The sequence below is a fragment of the Choristoneura fumiferana genome, chromosome 16 (assembly GCF_025370935.1).
Source record: "Choristoneura fumiferana chromosome 16, NRCan_CFum_1, whole genome shotgun sequence".
NCBI lineage: Eukaryota > Metazoa > Arthropoda > Insecta > Lepidoptera > Tortricidae > Choristoneura > Choristoneura fumiferana.
The window spans coordinates 7,033,098-7,053,459 of NC_133487.1; the positions used below are offsets into that span (position 1 = coordinate 7,033,098).

Sequence of the window (20,362 nt, forward strand, 5' to 3'; positions counted from 1 at the left end):
TGCTTTGTATGCACTTTGTGTCATCTTTGTATGATTGTATGGCCACAGTATAACAAGTACTCCCTAGGGAAAAATGTTATACTGTGGTATGGCAGTGTTTGATTACCCCCTTTTTTTTTGCGATGTGGAAATGCTTTATGCATACTTCCGTGGAAAGTTATGTGGGACTCTCTGAACTTAGGATACTTACTCACTAAAAACACATCGGCGTTTCTCCACTCTGCCGTTATGGGAGCGCCATGGGATCGCGGACATTCAACCATGACGCTCCCCGAGTGTTTGATTTCCCCTACCTTGTTTGCTACCTTGACAAATTACTTTCGCCATTCACCGTTTACCAAAGTTTTATCACGTTCCTTGAAAGCGGCGTCTATTTAGCCATTCCGCCCGCATCGAATTAATCCTCGATTTGTTGCTTCTTCGGACACGGAACTATTTAAGTCACGGATATAACCGCTAAGTTGATTACCTTTGATATCTATTGCCATCTTTGACATTGACACATGCTGTTGTTGGGTTGGTGGCAGGCAGTGGCAGTCACTACAAATCAAAAACACGTGGTATCGTGGTTGTACTGTATTTTACTTTACCAAATCGCTGTGGTATATTAAAACAAGTAAAGATCAGCGCCAAAATGAAGATCAAGAAACAGCATCGTAAGAAAAAGTATCTCCACAAGCTAAATCGCAAACGAATGCACTTAAAGCAACGTAGCACTGGCGAAGTAAATTGGTAAGAAAAATGGTCATAAAAATGATTTGTTTACCTTAAGTACTAAATATTTGCAAGACCTCGTGGCAGCTAAATTAATTTGTCTATATTTACAGTAAAACCCTAAAAGAAGCATGGGACATGAAAAAATCTACTCTTCGCAATTTAAGGGAGATGGGACTTGCAAGTGATCCTAATAAAGCGGTAAAAATACCAAACTACAAACAGGAACAGTTAAAACGCGCTAAGAAAATGGTTAGTCAGGAATCGTCAGAATCTGAAGAGGAGGTTGAAGTAAAGATTATTCCTAAGAAGGAAATAGTTGAAAAACTAGAAAAAGAAGCCCGAGCACCCAGACAAAGAAGATTCATGTATGTATTCCTTATATATTTTGTTTGTTACAAGTTTATGAATTATGGACTACAAGTTTTAATCTAACATGAGTTTGGTATATTCCAAGTTCAGATATTAGTAACTGAAACAAGCCTATAGTTAATTGCAAAGTCATTCAATCCATCTTACAGTAAAAAAAAAAAATGTTGGAACTATTTTAATCTTGACAGCTATGTATAGTATAATAAATTGAATCACAACCCAGGGTGGAGCCTTTGTGCTACTAATGTCATGTTGATATCTCATACTTTTGTCAAGGAAATCAAATGAAATTGATTATTAAAAGGTTCCAACCTGGGTCATAATTCAATTTATGTCATTACTAGACTAAGTTTAACCTTGTGGAATGACCAGACCCATACTATCATGTGCATGTATTTTTTTTATGAATAGCAAATTTTTGTTACTTATTTTGTTTCCCAGCTTTAGGGTACTAAAAGAAAATTTAACTTGAAATGAATACGGGCCTGGCCACATCATCATGGCTTGGTGCTAGAGTGCAGCACACTGCATTATGTTGATGTATGGTGCTGAGCACTTGACACACCTTTTAATCAGAGGTGTGGTTCACCGCAACGGCAAAGTGCCGCACTCCGTCGCCGCGCCGTTTCACATGACAATGGAGTGCCTTAATGATGGCCAGGCCCTTATTTCCATTAAATAGACACTGAGGGTGACACTCTTTCTCGGCCCGGATAATACCAACATGGAAATACCGGTCCTGTTTTTTGTGTACACACCCATAGAAACTGACATTTCTTCTATGCTTATATTGCTTCTATGGGCGTGTACACGAAAAATGGTTGGTATTTCCATGTCAGTATTATCCGGGCCGGGAAACTGTCACCCAACACTGTCTATCCTTATTTTCTGATTACAGGTTACCAAAAGGTCAAGTGGAATACCTGACATATTTACTAGACAAATATGGCCATGATTACAAGGCAATGACTAAGGACAAGAAGAATGTTTATCAAGAGACTTGGAAACAGATTCGGGCTAAAATCAAAACTTTTATGGGTATTCCAAAGCAATATGGAGAATATTTAAGAGCTAGGGGATTGTTAGATAAAGAGATTGATGAAGAGGACTTGAAGGAACAAGCAAAAGCATTGGTTATGGATGACAGTGACTAACCTTCTCAATATTAAGCTGGGATGTATCCGTTGCTCGTTCCCTAAATACCAGAATTGCAAAATACAAGATTGCCAATTTACCCGATTTCTGAAATACTAAATTTCCAAAATACCAGATTTTCTTGTTACTGTGTTTCTTTTTATACCAGATTGCCAAAACAACGTGTTCTCAATACACTATGTTCCATTTAAAACCAAATTCCCATAATACCAGATTTTGAAAACACCAGGCTCGCAAAACATAACATACTTGAAACACCTAGTTTGTTAATCTACCAGAGACTAAATACCAGATTGCCAGTTTATTTTATTCCCAACACACAAGATGCTGATTATACTTGGTTTTCGAATACCCTTTCGATTTCGATTTATTGTAAACTGTTTAGAACTATTTTACCATTAGCAGTTGGCAAATACAGTGTTTCAATAAAAATAAAATAAGTTAAGGGGCTACCCCGTCACAATGACCTTGACTCGCGGTTTTCAATAAAATTGCAAATCAGAGCAGGTTTAATGCATGTCCTCCGAAATGATTTACTTTTTAGTTTAAAAAATATACAAAATATCCAGTATATATCATTCTCCACAAAATAACTCAAGGCTTTTTTCGTTTTGTGTTCCGTGGTAAAGGTTAAGAAAATGTTAGAAAATCGCGAGTCGACGTCATTGGGGTAGCCTCAGGTTTAAAAAAAAAATTAGCTTAATAGCAAGTCCAATGTGTAGTGTCCGCAGCGGGCTAAGAAGAAACAAATTACTTCAGGTGTTTTTTTTACACTCAGCCAATTTAGGTTTGCGTGGATACCTGACCGTACTTGTTTGATATTTGATATTTTGGAGATCTGGTATTCTGAAATCTGGTAAGTATATCGGAATTCTGTTGTTTGAAAAAACAAATATTACATGATAACGCTAAGGTGAGATTTCTTGTGATTTCGAAATTTGATATTTTGGTTATATTAGGGAACATGGTGAACATAGTATTTTATAAAACTGATATGAAAACGAGCATAACATAAAGAAAATCTGGCATTCTGGGAATCTTATATTTTGATGAGCAGGTATGTCCGCAATTAGGTATTTTGCGATTATGGTTTTAAGGGAACGAGCGGTATCCATCAGTGTGCGTGCAGTGTATAAACAACCTATTCACATATGTGAATTAACTGGGCGACCGAGCTTTGCTTGGGCTAAAACTCGGTAACAATCGTTTTCCCAGAGATAAGACTAAGTTAGATCGATTTTTCATCCCCAGAAACCCCTACAAACCAAATTTCATCGAAATTGTTGGAGCCATTTCCGAGATTCCCGAAATATATTTATATATATACAAGAATTGTTTTTTTAAAGATATAAGATATGCATATGATCGAAACTATGCTTGCAATTAGTATCCAACCAAAACCAAAATTTTATTCACAGAATATTCTAGTGTATTAATTTTTTGTTTATTTATTAGAAAACTCTATACCTATTCTAGTGATGTGAAACAACAATGCAGGCATGAAATATTAATAGAAGCTCAGGAAGACAATTAGTCCTGAATGCTGCCCACTAAAACAATTTGGCAGATTTTCAGTTGAAACCAAATCTTCAGTTGGACACACAATGGAGTTCAGAAATATTTGCATATAACAATATTTAGAAATTTAGAAATTCTTGAGCACCTAGACAGCTCTGATATTGGTGATCTTGACTTTACAGCAAAATATATCTATTTGATTGGCTCAGAAATATGATCAATGATTATATGTTTGGAATAAGAGCATGAAATTTTTATATTCAACTGTACCAGAATCTAATTATTTATTAAAACACTGGGGTTTCTACCCATCATCTGAAATTATTTTGCTTGAAGTCGCTATAACAAAAAACAGAGCTGTCTAGTTGCTAAAAAATATCTGAACAGGCACTTATGATTGTGTTCAGATATTTATGAGCACCTGAACAAGCTTCGTAATTTGCGATAGTGACTACAGAGGTATGGTTACAATTACAATAGATACCAGCTAGGTAGTCCAAGGTAAATTGGTAAATAAAGAGAAATGTATGACTTATTTTTATGTAATTAAGACTAGATGTAAGTTCTGTAAATATAACTGATACAAACATAAATTCTCTTTTACTTCATATGTTCTTCTCAAACACAAACATCAAAACTATTGAGTTTGACACTCATTAGGTATATCCTTCACTGGTTTAACCTGCTTCAACTCTTCATACCAATCCTTGTCCATATCCAAAAGCTGCTGAGGTTTTTTATACTGAAATAAAAAATAAAGTTCAAGCAAAAAATCTAAAATCAAGCCAATTATTTTAATTTACCCAAATACTTCTTACTATGCCCAAGTTAGTGTCTGCTGCCACATTCTATCAAAACAAATAAATTAGTTCGTAATTTGTCAGATTTCTATTTTTAAGTGGAATTCTCATTTTGTCAAGTTTGCTTAACTGTTTGCTCCTGTTGACCTGGAAACTTAAGACAGTTTGGTGGGACATGAGCTACTCATTGTTAGCTTATTATTCCCTATATCATTTAGTTACACATCCTAGGGGGGAGGGTTAAGTCCAACACCAACCTGTGGCTAATGATGATGATGATACTCCCTAGCTACAAGAATGTAATGATTAAAACGAAACCTGTAGGTGTGCCGTTAGGAACCCCTGTCCCCTATCTAGGTAGTAGATAAAACTACACTAGGCTTACCACAATAATTAGTGTATTATATTGATGAGAGAACTGGATATTAGCCTGTTCTATTGGCAAATTTAATCTCATCAACTCTGGCACTTGTAGCTTTTTGTAATATTTCTTATTGGTGGTCCGGATTATGATGCATTTTTCTTCATTGTTGGCGCTGATGGAATATGTTTCAATGGGGTATGGCAGGTTTCTGATTCTCCACTCTAAATTGATCCTAGTGTTACGTCTAGTCACAATTGGCTAAAAACAAAAAGGTTAATTACTAAACAGACTGTGAGTTCAAATGTTTCTGGCATTGGTATCTGATTTCATTAATTAAAATAAAAAAGAAATATACCGCATAACACATTTTTTTCATAAGATCTAATTTTTACTGTCAGAACAGTACAATATTAGTTTTATTAGTACAGTCGAGTTCATAAACTTGTGAGCAAAACTGATCAAAAATATCTGAACACAACTCTATTGTCAACGGCGTAGAAGTGTGTTCAGATATTTTTGATCAAATTTTTGCTCACAAGTTTATGAACTCGACTGTACAGTGGAAATTAAACCTTATGGAAAAACTAGTTTCGCGGTATTGCAGTATCACCAATGAAATGAGATTTATTTAATAAGTAGTTATAGTTTGTATACTTACAACATAATATGCTTTACTTTATGAGATTATAGTATACACAAACAATAGGGAACTTTTTTAATTTGTTCAAATACAGTAGGGCTATTATGAAATTCGCAAACCGAAGTTGGTATCATACCATCCCTCTTACTCTCGTATGAAATAATAATATTAACATCAATGGGATGGTACGATGCAAAATTCGAATTTCATGTCCTACAGATTGGTCTAAGTTTATAGAAATATTTATATCAATTTTATTTTAGCAGTGCAAAGTGTGATTCAAACGCTGTGTGGCCTTTACTCTAGTGTATGAGCTGACCAGACCTCACACGATGCAGAGCATCTGTGGTATGACAAGTCCTGTAAATTACTAGATGTTAATGTGCACATTATAATTTCAAAGCTGCATATTAAAACCCACCTGATCATTGCTTTCAAAAATTTCTGCTGTTTCAACATGTGGCGTGGCATCGGGTATGGGGTCCCCAATTTCTACATCCCATTTCCCATCGCCTCCAAGCTCTGTTTTGACCTTCCATGCCCTTCTAAGCAATACCTGCGTGTCTACGTTATACTCTTCAACCATCTCCTTCGCATCTTCAAATTTGTAGTGAATTTTTTTGATTTTGTCTTGTTTCAAACAGCTTTTCTCAGCGCTTTGTACGGACTTGTACCAAATCGTGTTCTTGTGCATCTTGCTGGTGGTTTCCGCAGCTTTACTTCTAAAAGCAGCCTTTAGTCTTTTTTCGAAACTATTAGAATCGTCAAATGATTCGATCAAACAAGGTTTTCTTTTCATTGTTTTGTTCCCATAGAAACAATTGGAACGAAACTTATTGTAAAACCTTTTTAGTAATCGACACCATTCCAACCTACATTTTTTAGGTTTATTTTGTAGGTACTTAATATGCACTCGCTAGGTAGTATTTTTGGATCGTACAAAAAGAAAAGTATGTGTTTGTTTGTGATTATGAAAATTAAGTATAAAATCTAAATAGGTAATTAATCTTTTTTTTTATCTAAGTTTGATCTAAGTGTTTGAGGTTGTTTTCAAGCTCTAGTGTCAAATAAAAACCAGCGACAGCGGCGCGGTTATAATATTGGCTTAAATAGCTGCACAGATGTTTTATTTGAAAATGCTATAGCTATAACGAGTCGAGTATTTCATGAATAAAAATCATGCTAGCCAACCGTACATTTCCCAACGGGGAAGGATTTTTTTTTTATCGGTGCAATAATTTCGGAGGAGCCTATTCAATGCAAACAAGATTCAAACAAACAATCAATTCTTTTCTCTTTATAATATTAGTTTAGTATAGATAACTTTCTAATAACTTATAGTAAAGTAATAATACATAATACTCTCTAATGGCGCGTCTACACCCGGCAACGAAGGCCAACGAATGGGTTTCGTTCGTTGGGCCCGTGTGTACGCGCCTATGTTATCGCCACGCTACGGATCGCCGGCGAACGACCTTTGGCGTTCGTTAAGCCGTCCACACCACACAGCAGGGCTACTACGAAACTCGAAGTTCGTGTCGTGCGGTCCCTCTGACACTTATACTATTTAATACGAGAGCGAAAGAGATCGCATAACACGAACTTCGAGTTTCGAGTTTCGTAGTAGCCCTGCAGGACCAACGAACCCATTCGTTGACTTTCGTTGCCCCGGTGTGGACGCGCCATAGCCCTTACCACAGAATATGTAATAGAACAAGAATTACTTACCCTTACTTACTTATTTTATTCAGATTTTTTGGATGTTACCGTCCCACGCATACGTCATCGCATCGAGAAACGTCAAACGAATCAAATATTCAATTTGTAGTACCTATTTTGTATAGTTCACATTTTAGGTTAATATTACATTAAATTTAGTTATAGAAAAAACACGTAAATTTAGTGTTCATTACTAAGACCAATTTTGCATAATATTACAGCGATACGGAGCGCAGCGTCGTACCTACAAGATGGCAAAAAGCATTCCAGATCGGTGGGTGACATTAAATATCTTGGTGTTATTATTTTGTTTGTCCTCATTTCTATCAATACTGTGACTTGCAGGTGGATACCGTACCGGGCATGTGGTAAAGTCATTGAAGGGACCAGAATAATTTGTTTCAAAGTACCTCTGAAGAAGGTGAGTTAGCTAATTATGTTTATGTCAACTATTTGACTTCCATCCAAATCATATGAGAACCCTCAGTGTGTACCGAGAACATAAATATTATCCAACAGCTAATTACTTTGTATTGTGCCAGTGTGATAGATAAAGATTTGGTGTTTGCTCAATTTATTAGCTGCAGACCAATAAAAGACAGTCAGGGTGTCGACTTTCTGGAAAGTCAGGGAACTTCTTGGTGGTCAGGGAAATTTGCTAGAAATTGAAAAAGTCAGCAAAAAAACTTGTGATTTCCCTAAACTTATCTTGATACTTTGACACCAGTCGTACACAGTTCTGGGTGACGTATTAAAGAGTGGCACCATAAAAACCGTCAACGCAGAAGTGAGCATGTTCAGTGTGCAGTGAATTCCCATCATCTAGCTTCATATCTCGGGCAGTAAAAAAATCATATAACCTGCTTTGAAATGTACATGATTGGTCAGGGAAATTTAAAAATGTGGTCAGGGAAAGTTAGGGAAAAGTCAGAGATTTTTTTTAGGATTTATAGTGGACACCCTGACAGTGAATAATAATTGCTTTAGGTACTTTTTGGAGGTTCATATCCATGTACTAACCAATTATCTTGCTTGTGTTGTAGCAAGTAAATCTGGTGTACTTTGTATTCTTACTGACCTAGACAAGTGCTAGACGGAGTGAGGGCTAGATGGTGCCATGCCCTGTGGATCTCACTCTTAGAAGGCCCTCGAGCCCTAATTTGCAAATCATAGGTAAGAAGAAACCTAATGATACCTTTAAGCACCACAAAAAATAGATGTATGTCAAGTTACATGGACAATAGATACATGGATGTCAAGTTGCAGAGAACAGCCCACTTCTATCTAACACACATACATTCACACTGTGTACATTCTAGGTACCTTTATTTATTTATTTATTTATTAAACTATATAAATAAAAATGAATCTTAAAATGTGTTGCTAAGCGTAAAACTCGGGTACGGTTGGACCAATTGCACTATTCTTTTTTTGTTGTGTTTGTTTATTGTCAGGAGTAGGTTTTTATGGACGCAAATTTAGAAAAAATACATCGGGGGCAAAGCCGTGGGCAACAGCTGGTTCAAAATAAAGACAACAAATGGTCCAAGAGTTAGTAAACACGAAAATACTTAAGAAGCTATGTTAAACTGTTGTATGCTTTGTTCCAGATCAGTTCAAAGTTCAAGGCTTTATTGCATTTTTATATTTTTATCTTAATCCGCGTAATTAATATTATTTGAAGCAAAGGAGGCTAGAATGCAGGTTTTTATTTTTACATTCCGCATATGAAAGTTTAAGGCGCAAACAACCAAAAAAGAAGATAGAAAACAAAGTTTTGATGCTTAATTTTATTTTTGCACTGGGTTCCTGACTTAGTTATGCCACTGGTAATGACTTGGGTATTCTGCAACCTTTGGAAAAAAAACTTTGTATACCTATCAAATTTTTTGATTTAAAAATAAAGAAAGGCAAACGAAACCATTGCTGGTTTGAGTATTTCATGTTTTTTGATGTCAGCGCCATCTATAATTTCGTCCCAGCATTATCTGACTCAATTGTTATATTACGTTTTTCTTAGTACCATTGAAATATTATAGGTGGCGTTATGAGTCTGAAATGAGATAATCAAGTTAAGTTTGTTTGTCATCATAGATGAGTGTGTATACTGGTAATAGCTAGCTAACTTCACGTATATTTGTGGTCTCGACTAAAGCGCCACCAAGCGGTTTAGTCCGTGACTATATGTCTTCTATATAGGTGTATGGCTATGATAGCTATCTATTACGGATATATATTGATAGGTATGGGTAGGTGTGTAGTGTTAGTTAAAGGTAGGTATTTATAACACGACCAAGCTAAGTTTGCACCTCGCACTTAACAAAGACAGTTAAAAAAATATTAATTCAACAAATAGGAGACGAAAATTCGTAAGATGCGTATCGGCGATAAAGAATTAAAGCTGTTAATGCTAAAATTTTCGTCTCCTATTTGTTGAATTATACATTTTTGAACCGTTCTTGTTAAGCGCGCGGGGCAAACATAGCAATATACATAGCTTGGTCGTGTTACAGGCAAAAGGCGGCAGTCTTTTACGCCGATTTCAAGTATATAATTTCAAATAAAAATTTACGTGGATATAATTAGCAAAGAAAACTGTGAACGTTCAAATCAAAGACAGCCGTTTAATGTTGCCAGCACTAAAAATTAAATTGCAGCTATTTCGTGGCAATCACATTCGATTTCCGATTTAAAATTTTGTTTAATAGAATAAAACATAAGTAATTTTACTTTTAGGCGCATAAAATAATAAAAAAAAACAATTTAGAATAATAATGATATATGTTATGGATTTTTACTTCTACGATTTTTTTTTACCAATGGTAACAATGTGTAACATTAAGCTTATCAGCGCCACCTAGGCGATCTTTAGAGAGATCGAGCGCGTGAGTATTATCTTATGAGACTCATCCAATAGATGGCGTTTTTATCAGTGCTCTATACTTTGTTCTAATTTAATTTGCGTTTTGGCAGTAGTACAGTCAAATGTAACAAACATTACATTATTATGATGCTTGTAATCACTAACTCCAAATCAGAATGAGATAATAATATTATATCGGAATCGAAATTTATCAAAGCAAAAAGTTATTAGGTATTTACCCAATCAATTATTTTTTTCCTTTTATAAGTAATACCTAAATAACTCTATCAATACCTACTATGATACTATCGATGATTCCGCCGATACATATCCTGCCCACCTAAGCCAAAAGGCGCTATCTCAAAAAAAAAACACGAGTTATTAATACTATTGTGTAAGTAGCTTAAAACATTCTGCATCACATGGTGTAAATTACAAAAAAAGCGATATTTTTTGAGGGCAGTATGTCGAGGTTAAAAAGTCCCTATCGGTTGGCCGTGGCTCGAAATAATTTATGTACTCAGAATGCTTGGTAGATATTTCGCGTCCGACAGCGGCTTTGACAGTAGGAAGTCCTACTGCCCCTACTGCAAAAGCCGCTATTGGACGCGAAAAATCTCAAACTCAAAATCTTATACAAGGTATTAATTAAATAACTGAAAACCTGAAAGTAGTTTGTTCAGAATCGGGAGTACAGTAAATTAGGTACACTATATTTCAAAGCAGGCTGTGTGTGTTTTTTATAAATCCCTTTTTTTTGGGGGCGTAAAATAAATATCGAAAATTAATATAATATAACATTGTAATGTTAAAAAGTCGACGGTCAAAATATCGAAAGTAGGTTAGATTAGCATAGATATCTTAACCGTCGATATTTTAAGATACGTGCCCCTTTTTTATTGTGTCCAGTCTTAAAGTGCCAAATGCTGCATACGCTAATTAAATATCTTAGCGAGGTTGCATACCTACTATTTAAATCATTTCATACTTCCCATTCTTCTGTCAGTTTCATTTTCTGCTTAAAAACGGCGAAGCGCACAATTACAAATTACGAGTGTATACTTAATTGAAAATTAAGTAGAATTACTGACTTGGCAAAATACATTCGAATACTTTTTGAAATAATTAAGGTATTAGAAAAAACATGCAATAAACTAAGTTGAAATAAAAAAGACTGTTGAGGTGTCCGAGGTTTCAGTATATTGATTAGATTAGAAAAAAAAAAAAAAAAACACCTTGTGTAAGCCGGTGATGATAAAGGAGTATGTAGTTGAAAATCCACACCGAGGGTTGCAGAGGGTTTGTAGGTACTTGGCTGGTACGCCATACGTTCCTACATTCATCACAGTAATTAGATTCATAGTTGTCATTGAGTAGTGACTGACTTAATTTAAAAATATATTCCGTAAATTATTTACTAACTAATTGATTCCCGAATCTTCTGAGTTCATGAGTGAAGTTAGTTGCTAGTTACTTTGCTTCCTATATTTATTTTATTACTCTAAGGGCTGTTTCACCATCCATTGATTAGTGTTAACTGGCGGTTAGGTGTGATGCCGTCTTTATTTGTTTTGTTCGAATAGACGGAGACGGCATCACATTTCAGTGTCCTTCTTAGCCGCTGTTCTTTCTTCATTCGACTTAACTACACACGTACGTTTTACGTAGGTACAGCAGTCTAAGTATACTAGGGCATCGTATCCTAAAGATCAAATACAGCAAACGAGCGAATATCATCGGTATCTCAAAGTCAACTAAGTAAACCTCCAATGGAGTTTACACCTTCCACAACAGCAGGTGCACTAGCAAAGGCTAAGCCGACAACGAATGCATTATTGGTCCACCACCATGTGTTTGCATAACTGTCGTCGCCTGGGCGTTCACTTGACCACACCACAGTTATAGCAAACATAGACTCGTGGATCTGTGTTAATTTGTTCTGCATAGCACTTGCATTACCGAGATATCAGAAGTGTGTTTGGTTTGCTACTCGGAATTGTGAAGATGTGATAATCGAACGATGACTTGAATTTTGGTTTGTTTACTGTACTCCCTTACTAAATATTGTATAGGTTTGTATTCTTTCTAACGCGCTAATATTTAGTATTGCAATCTTCTAGGAAACCTATGATAGATAGCAGCCTCAATGGTTACCATAATTCACATACCACCCAAGTTAACCAACAATATGGTTTTATGCAAATTTAACGCATCAAAAAAAACGCTACCACCAAAATTTGCTTATGTTAGCGTATGGAAATGATGAAATGTGAATAAGATATTTTTCACTGCAATGTAAAGCAGGGCCTTCCTTATTGGCTGGTCAAGTAGTGGGCAAAGCCAAAGCTATTCTCAATTTAACTTCACTTAATTTCGTTTGCTGTATGTCCGACATTATGCGGCGGCGTGTCTCAACGACATGTTTGTGGAAATTTGAGTTTGTTTTTCGCCCTTTATTGTTTCTGTCAACAAAACACTGGGCCCGCCGCGATCGAGATGTGCAAGGGCGATCGGAAAATTAAAATTCATGAGCGTGCTATGAAGTTTGCTTGTGAATTGCGTCGGAGATTGTCCAAGTAATTTGTTTAGAAGCCGTCTAACTTCGGATTTCTGAGCCAAAAACGCGGAATGAACTTTTCTTTTAGATTCTTTCTGGCTTCTGTACTTTGATTAATGCATCTTTAATTACTTTGAGTAACCTGGCTTAAAGTACCTATACAATAACAATATTGTTTTTTTTCCTAAATCTCCCGATATTTAATAAAACGTGAGTGTCCACAAATCGGCCATTGCTCCAAATCTTAATGAATCAGGAATCATTAAAAGCTGTAAACTGGTCATACTGTAGGTATAAGTAAAATTTTGTGAAGCCTCCTTAGTGCAACTGAAGTGGAAATAACTAAGAAAATATTACGTTTATCAGGATCTAAATAAAGATGTCACGACATAAAAGTGAATCCTGAATGTAAATCCCAGATAAGTAAAACGGCAATAAAACGTAATTGTGCGTAAAGAGGTTACCTTAATCCGTTATACATCCCCTCTATTTGATCTACCGCGTGTCACAATATTTGTACCCGCCTAAAGGAACCGACTTCCAAACGGCTAATCTCGTATTTGATAAAACAGCGGGTGCCATATAGTGTGTCGACTACCCTATGTGAATAGTTTATTCTTTTTTCAACATCTTTTGAGTTTTTTCTCTAAGTTTTTATATTCCGTGGCGCTTTGATTCCCGATTCTTTATTCAACGGGATCTAGTCATAAATTCTAATAGTTTTGTTCAACTTTGAATTATAAAGGGGTATTACCTTAATGGCAATCGGTAGGTGTAATTTGATATAACTCGTGACTATAAGTCTGTTACTTTATATTGAGTTTCTCACCGCTCCACGGTTATGATTTTGGTATTTTTAATCGGAATTTATTATTTTTAAATGTGTTATTGCTCGGTCGATCCGAAATCCTTTTATAGTTTTCGGCATCTGTCAGGAACTTATTAGTTTCATTGAAGTTTAGTTCCACTTCTTTCTTGTCTTTGTTGTAATTATGATTAATGGTGACAGGGCCGGGGCGTGCTTTTCAGCCAGGTAGCAGATGGCACTCATGCCGTTATGCATAATGTTCTTTCATCTCTCATCGAAGGTACTAATTGCGTGTTTTTTTTGGCAACGCGTGCAAGATTGAGCGCCTTAGAATCACAATGCAAGAGTACCAGATGTTAAGAGCAATTATGTCGCGTTGTATGATAGATTCCATGTTTATTTATTTAAGTAAAGTACGTGGAATATTTTTATGATATGTTTAGACTTTCGATACGCGAAAGCGATGTATCGCGCAGGCGCAGCTGGAGTCATTGTGTCAATCAGCGAAACGTTTATATACGCCGTGCGGCAATCGACAATCAGAATTATTTACTTTTAGTAGTTATGCTGTAGGTATCGCCCGCCTAGCCCAGACGCACACAATTGGTGCAACGACTTGGACAAACGCTTATGCCCTTATTATGCGCGCACACGACGATGTCTTATGAAGTTATAAACGACAGGCATTTCTTATTGTGTTCGTTTCATAGTTTTATTTGTATCCATATCACTGTTAAGCTAGTGACTAATGGATCTGTCCTTTCTTCAATGCTTGTAGCTTCGTGTATTTCGGCCCTAAACTCGTTGTACGTGAGTTTCCCACAGCCGGAATCATCTTGGGTAATTATTTGATGTTGATATTTGTGGTTCTCTTGAACAAGTGTGAATCGGCAATAGAAAACAAAATTTAATGCGATTGTTAGTTATCTCACGTCGTTAATCGGTGTTATGCGGTGTCGGTATGTGTTCAATATCCCAAAACGCAATCGGTATCGATATCGACTCGTCTCCGGTTTAAAGCCCACATAACGTGTGGTCCTCGATACCTTTAATCGTGTGAAAGAATAAATTCAATATTCTTGACTCCGGAGTCCGTGCGCAGTGTCACAAGGTGTCATATGAATTCCATGAACCGGGTCCGAAAAGTAACTTTATTGTTTACACTATTATGACGGGACCCCATAACAAAGACATGATTATTACAAGGTATCAGTTTCATAAACGATTATTTTCTGTGATTTCGTTTTTAATCTACAACATTATAATTTAGATGTCAGAAATGTATGTGGGTTACTGATAAGTATTACCGCGCTTGACAAATTCCGACGCGTAATGTTACATTTTAGTTTCCGATGCCATTACTCCAACCCAAATGCCTCGTGATTGGTTTAAACCGTTTATTTACACATTTTTACTGGAGCACGTTTCAATATCGTTACGGAAATCTGAATCGGGAGTGGTGTTGCATTTCTCCAGCCATCAGGCCAAATAAAAAAGTCATAAAACTATGACGCGCTGGGAACACAGGGTGGGCAATGTCGGCCCATATCACCCGATTTATATGGTACCGACAACGGCGAAAGACCCGACATCGCATTTATCGCTTATCAAAGCGTAATGATATAGTATTACATGATCGTAAAAATCTCGTCTAAAACTAGTCCAACATGGGCTGCATTAAGGACGGGTCGAATTAGTTCTCGCAGCGTGTTGAATATTCATTAGAGTGTAAGGGATCCCGTAATTAATAAAGAAACCGATCAAGCGTCAGTAACACCGAAAATGTTACGGCGCAGTCATCTCGCGCCGCGTCCTGCTAACGGGTTCTTTAGAAACATCACAAAGTTCCGCATCATTCCCCAAACCTCCGCCTTTGTTCAGTTACCTAGAACCGTCAAAGAGGTTGGCGTAGCTCGCAGCGATGGATTCAATTATGGTTCTAATTTATGTGCTCGAGGACCCGGTGTGTAGATTGACGTAAATCACGATTATCTCAAGGCGCGCTGGACAAAAGGACTTTCTAATTCAGTTTTATACCTTTTGTATATTATCGTTAGGAGGTCGCATTGCATTGGTACGTTACGATCGCACAATTGTTTGCCATTGTACGCGATATTACACCTCAATTATACGCAGCGAGTATGAAAAAAACGCAGACTCCTTCTTTGTATTTTCGCAGGGGGAGAGCAATAATTTATTCGCTGTCTGACTTCCGCGTGGCGTCAAACGGTGGTGTTGTTGGGTCGCTTCTATAAACCACCTTTAGATTAGGAAAACTGCGGCTTTAAATAATAAATACTTATATTTAAACTGTAATCATTTGGAACTATTCACTTACCTATTGCAGTGCTTCTGCTTTGTTAGATATTTGATCTCTACGCGCCTTCCCAAAGTTCGTCTGCTTCGTGCGTTAAATTAGAAATTCCTTCTTGTCCTAGCAAATGTCTTTATCGATATGCATGGTAATTGTTAATTAGTATCGATGTGCTAAAATCGGAATCGCGGCGGAGTCGATTAGCGTCGTATCGATTGCGGCGCCGATCGCGCGGGCAGTGTTAATGGCCGCCCATTTAGCGAACTGTTTGATCTTATAATAGACATTTGGGAACACTGTTTTTGTGAACTATGCATTTTTGGAGCGTTAATGGGAAAGTTAAACAACGGCCTGCTCGTAGGAGTGACGTCCGCACGCGATTGCGTCAAGCCCTAAGTATTGTTGATGAAGTGTTGTCATCGTTTCATTTCTATTGCTTGTGTTATCGTATTTTTTTTCTGTAATGGAGTCACCACAGTGATGTCAGTGACGATTTCTGGCCACGATAATCGTGATTGTTACGCCCTGTCTGCTACATTACCATGTTAAGTTATGAGCTCATTTGTGTATCGTATTTTAATTTTTGAAGATTGTTATTGGTCTGCCGTGATGGGGTTGACATTAATCGGTTTGAGGTTAATTAATATATGATTATTAGGTAGGGCAATTAATTAATTTGAATAAGTAGATGGCGCCTGGTCGGCCACCAACGGCCGTCTTGGGACGGATAAAGGACCCCGACTGCGCGAGCGACTTGCTCCGGCTCGCGCTAATCAACGCTAGTTAATTGCCGTTTTGCGCGGTGATATATCGCTATTAGCTGCTTTTAACTGTCGGTTATATACGTCAATAGATTTATTGATGCTTAACCAACTCACGGCCGTATTTATATTTACTCTACCATTTGTGAACTTTAGTCCAAGTTAACAAGTTTCTAAAGTCTTTAGAACACTTCACGTGTTTGGCAACCAAACTGCAAGTAACTTTATTACTTTGACAATTCTATTGTTCGCTTTCGCCTTTACTTTGTGTTTATTATTAATGATAAATTAGGAGAATGTCAATTGTTAAAATAGCAGCAGTCATCTAACAATTTCGATTAGGTAATTAGGATTTATTGGATTAACTAGTGAATTCAGATCTATGTACGTCCCCCGTTATTGACATAGGTAGTTCTATTAGTTGAATTATTTTCTTTCATTGACTTTTCATTATTCATTTAGAGGAGGTAGATTTCTACACGATCATTTTTTGATCGGTGACCAGGAGTTGAAAAATATTAATAACCAGGAAAATTTTAATTCACTAACCCTCACGCAATTACCTCACTGTTTAAAATAGGTACTACAAATAGATAGGTACAATACATGGTAGGTACTGGTACTACATTACAAAAAAAAAACCATGTAAAAACGATTTCACTAGAAACCGGATTGCAAATTACATACAATAAAAGTTATGAATGAAAACTGTCAAAGTGCAACACATAAAAAGTCTTTATTTTTACTTATTTTAGAATCAAGGTATCAACGGTAAATTAATAATTATACATTTAGTATATATTTTATATTCTAGTAGAGATTTTGATCTAAAATGTTCAGTAAGTTTTATAATGCATTTTAATCACTTTTGCTTCTGGCAAATTATCATGAACTATGTAGTATTAGTATGTACTTATCCTATTCAGAAACATTGCAAATTTATATAGTTAAAAAAATTAAATATCGCAAGATTTTGGGTAAAACATGCAATGGAAATGTAAAGAAAAATGCAAAATACAATTGCATGTACGGTCTCTAGTGAAGTGATCACCATTTAATTTTATTTATCAAAAATCAAAGAGTACACAAAAACATTTAAATAAGATTAGGTTTGCTCAAAAACGACTCGGTCAGAAGCAAGAAGAAGAGTCAGATAGTTTAAGTAAAGATATCCCCTTTCGCTTGTACAGTAGTACAGAGTACAATGCAAAGACAGCCGTGGGTGGCTTTATGCCAGGCTCAATCAGTGACGGCTGTTGCGCGCACGCGCGGAATCACCGCGAATTATTATTGGCACCATTTGTCGCTGCTGTAGCGTTGTCTTTATGCAACATGGATAGCGTTAGACATTTTTATGGACCAACAAGAATATATATTACTTTATGTTATTTTGTTGAAGATTAGTTTCTTTACGATTATTATCTTGCTACCACTTCACTATTAAGTAAATGTATTTGAAAAAAATAAATCATCAAATCTAATTTATTAACGTAGATATAAATCGAAATATGGCTATTGTTTTCTTTGCTTTGCTATAAGTATGCCTAAAAATAACCTGATGAGCACAGGTTCGATCAGGAATTAATTTCGATGAACAAAACTTTGGGAGTGTATTTATCATTACCATTATTATTTAGGACAGCAAATCATTCAGTCAACTGATAGAATAACGGTTCGTTTATGCACACGGTATCTGTAAAATTTTAATCAGCTTCCAATGCTAATGCTCATCGACTAATTTGATTACTGTAAATTAAATCGAAGATCTAAATATTTGGGTCGCCAACGTTCCCCGCAGCTGGAAGATGAGCCCGTATCAATTACGCAGATCGTGTGATAAGACAATAAATTGTAGGATGAGATAGCATCTCTGGTCGATGGTATTTTTCTTCACCGCTTATGATTTAGTAAAGGGTTATGAAGGATTCCATTATTAAATGTTGAAAGACTTGATTTGAAAGGATTAATAATTGATACTGTCTGTGACAAACGTGGAGAGCTAATTAATTTATAGCCGTTTGCGTATTGAATTTTGAAATCAGCTAAAGAGAGATGTAGCTACTTTAATAAAGACGTAAAAATAGAAATAACATCTTTAGGTACCTACTACTATTTGCACACAACATCAACTTCTGTCAGTTTAATTGCTATTTATTAGACCTATTGTAATAATCAGATTTTTTTATACGATATACTTATTTAATTTATTGTAGCATAAAATTGTATAGAATTAACTTATCAAATTAAAAAAAAATGTAGTTAAATGATCTCTCAATCATTACTGTGAAATTTAGTCGCATTACATCGAACCGTAACGCCCGTAACGTTAAACAGGTGAGTACATTCGGTCCCTATTTGTTTATAAAGGCTCTGTCAGACCACACAGTAAGCAGGCAATCATCTGACCATCGCTCACCCTGCTCCCACTACGTAATCATGGCATCATTACCTCTAATGACGTGTTAACGTTGCTTTATGGGAATGCCAAACATGACGTTCACATTTCGTTCATTTACATTTGTTTGTCCACTATCTTCGGATTGTTTGCTTTCGTCTCTAGAACAGAGGGCGGCGGCTCGACCAGCCACCGGCTTGCTTGTGCCTTTTTAAGTGCAACTTGGTTTTAGGTTACGTTTGGAATTGGTTCTGTATTGTTGCTTCTGTCCTTTGAGTCATTGAATTACATTCGGTTTCTTGACTTACAGATTACAGAAGCCTTAGCATATTAGTGTTAATCCTACTAATATATAAATGCGAATGGTTGTGAGTATCAGTATGTGTATGTTTGTTACTCCTTCACGCTAAAACGGGTGGACGGAATTGGATGAAATTTGGTATAAAGATAGCTGCACATCTGAAATAACACACAGGCTACTTTTATCCCCATATTTGCACGAGATCGAAACCTCATTCGCTGGGTATAGACTCATGAAATTTGGTGCAGCTATTTATAATGCAACATCCATAAAAACCACGATGTATTTTTTGAAAATTTCCACGTAAATTTAGTAAAATCCCGAAAACTGCAGGATCTCATAATTTACGCGTGCGGAGCTGCGGGTAAACACTACGAGTAAGTAGTTTCTACATTTTAAAATGAGCAAAATTACTTCACGGGGAATCTTTCGTTAAGATAAACGATAAAAATAATTCGAGTTAAATGTTAAAGTAAAAAAGCCGCGCGGTATCTACATTTGGGGGTATCTGGTACCGTTCATTATATAATCACTATTCGTGTATAAGAAGTAACGCCAAAGGAATCCATAATTCACGTTTGAAAACATTAAAAAACGAAACCAAGGATAGTAAGGGACCGTTAGTCCGAAACACTCGTAGCTATCACTTTAGGAAGCCGTATATCTGTGGGGATACGTAGGGGCGTTACTTAGGCTATGCTTGTTGATTTATCAATTCGATGACCCATTGTTAGGGATATTTTCATTCGCTTAACAATGTTTTTATAAATACATAAAATACTTACAGTCAAACGTAAGGAAAAAGTGATTTTCTGATTTGAGTGAACTTGGACATCAAGAATGAGGTATTTTGTGGCATGGCAAGTTAGTTAGCTCTAGTATCGTGAGGTTAGACATCTGTGACATTTGGGGTACGTTTGAGACTGGTGTATAATCAATCACAGAATACTTAAATAGTACGAGAACAGAAGATTCTCTCTCATTTAAATAAATAGCGACTCTTGCTACCTTGAAGTGCAATTCCGGTCGTATTTACTGCGCTAATTCGCTTACAATCATTAACATTAACCCACAAGTTGCC

At 36.3% G+C, this 20,362-nt stretch overlaps 3 protein-coding genes across 4 annotated transcripts in view; 2 read left to right on the top strand and 1 right to left on the bottom strand.

The window, feature by feature from the left end:
- The first annotated feature begins 513 nt into the window (after nucleotides 1-513).
- Nucleotides 514-4,352, top strand: LOC141436066 (nucleolar protein 16). The gene is made up of 3 exons (XM_074098908.1): nucleotides 514-732; nucleotides 828-1,082; nucleotides 1,985-4,352. Exons 1-3 carry the CDS (start codon nucleotides 635-637, stop codon nucleotides 2,238-2,240), a joined length of 609 nt encoding a protein of 202 aa, XP_073955009.1. The 5' UTR covers nucleotides 514-634; the 3' UTR covers nucleotides 2,241-4,352.
- On the bottom strand, nucleotides 4,286-6,642 carry LOC141436065 (protein DPCD). Its single transcript, XM_074098907.1, has 3 exons — nucleotides 5,985-6,642; nucleotides 4,945-5,181; nucleotides 4,286-4,501 (listed from the first exon to the last, which is right to left on the bottom strand). Exons 1-3 carry the CDS (start codon nucleotides 6,360-6,362, stop codon nucleotides 4,397-4,399), a joined length of 720 nt encoding a protein of 239 aa, XP_073955008.1. The 5' UTR covers nucleotides 6,363-6,642; the 3' UTR covers nucleotides 4,286-4,396.
- A 595-nt stretch (nucleotides 6,643-7,237) lies between these two features.
- The window catches only part of LOC141436081 (RNA/RNP complex-1-interacting phosphatase), a 68,541-nt gene continuing 55,416 nt past the window's right edge, over nucleotides 7,238-20,362 (top strand). The window contains exons 1-3 of one of the 2 annotated variants that reach the window (XM_074098927.1): nucleotides 7,238-7,268; nucleotides 7,504-7,556; nucleotides 7,628-7,703. In XM_074098927.1, the coding sequence (XP_073955028.1) occupies nucleotides 7,534-7,556; nucleotides 7,628-7,703 (99 nt within the window). In that variant the 5' untranslated portion in view covers nucleotides 7,238-7,268; nucleotides 7,504-7,533. Of the gene's footprint in view, nucleotides 7,269-7,318; nucleotides 7,420-7,503; nucleotides 7,557-7,627; nucleotides 7,704-20,362 lie in introns of those variants that run through there. The other variant, XM_074098926.1, reaches the window with a different exon arrangement.

Excerpts from the sequence above, each read along its gene's own strand:
- LOC141436065 (XM_074098907.1), bottom strand. The coding sequence starts at position 6,362 with ATGAAAAGAAAACCTTGTTTGATCGAATCATTTGACGATTCTAATAGT. Across the intron at positions 5,182-5,984 it reads TTTTTGAAAGCAATGATCAG|CCAATTGTGACTAGACGTAA; the intron begins GTGGGTTTTAAT and ends TTTTGTTTTTAG. Across the intron at positions 4,502-4,944 it reads ATAATACACTAATTATTGTG|TATAAAAAACCTCAGCAGCT; the intron begins GTAAGCCTAGTG and ends TTTTTATTTCAG.
- LOC141436066 (XM_074098908.1), top strand. The coding sequence starts at position 635 with ATGAAGATCAAGAAACAGCATCGTAAGAAAAAGTATCTCCACAAGCTA. Across the intron at positions 733-827 it reads AGCACTGGCGAAGTAAATTG|TAAAACCCTAAAAGAAGCAT; the intron begins GTAAGAAAAATG and ends CTATATTTACAG. Across the intron at positions 1,083-1,984 it reads CCCAGACAAAGAAGATTCAT|GTTACCAAAAGGTCAAGTGG; the intron begins GTATGTATTCCT and ends TTCTGATTACAG.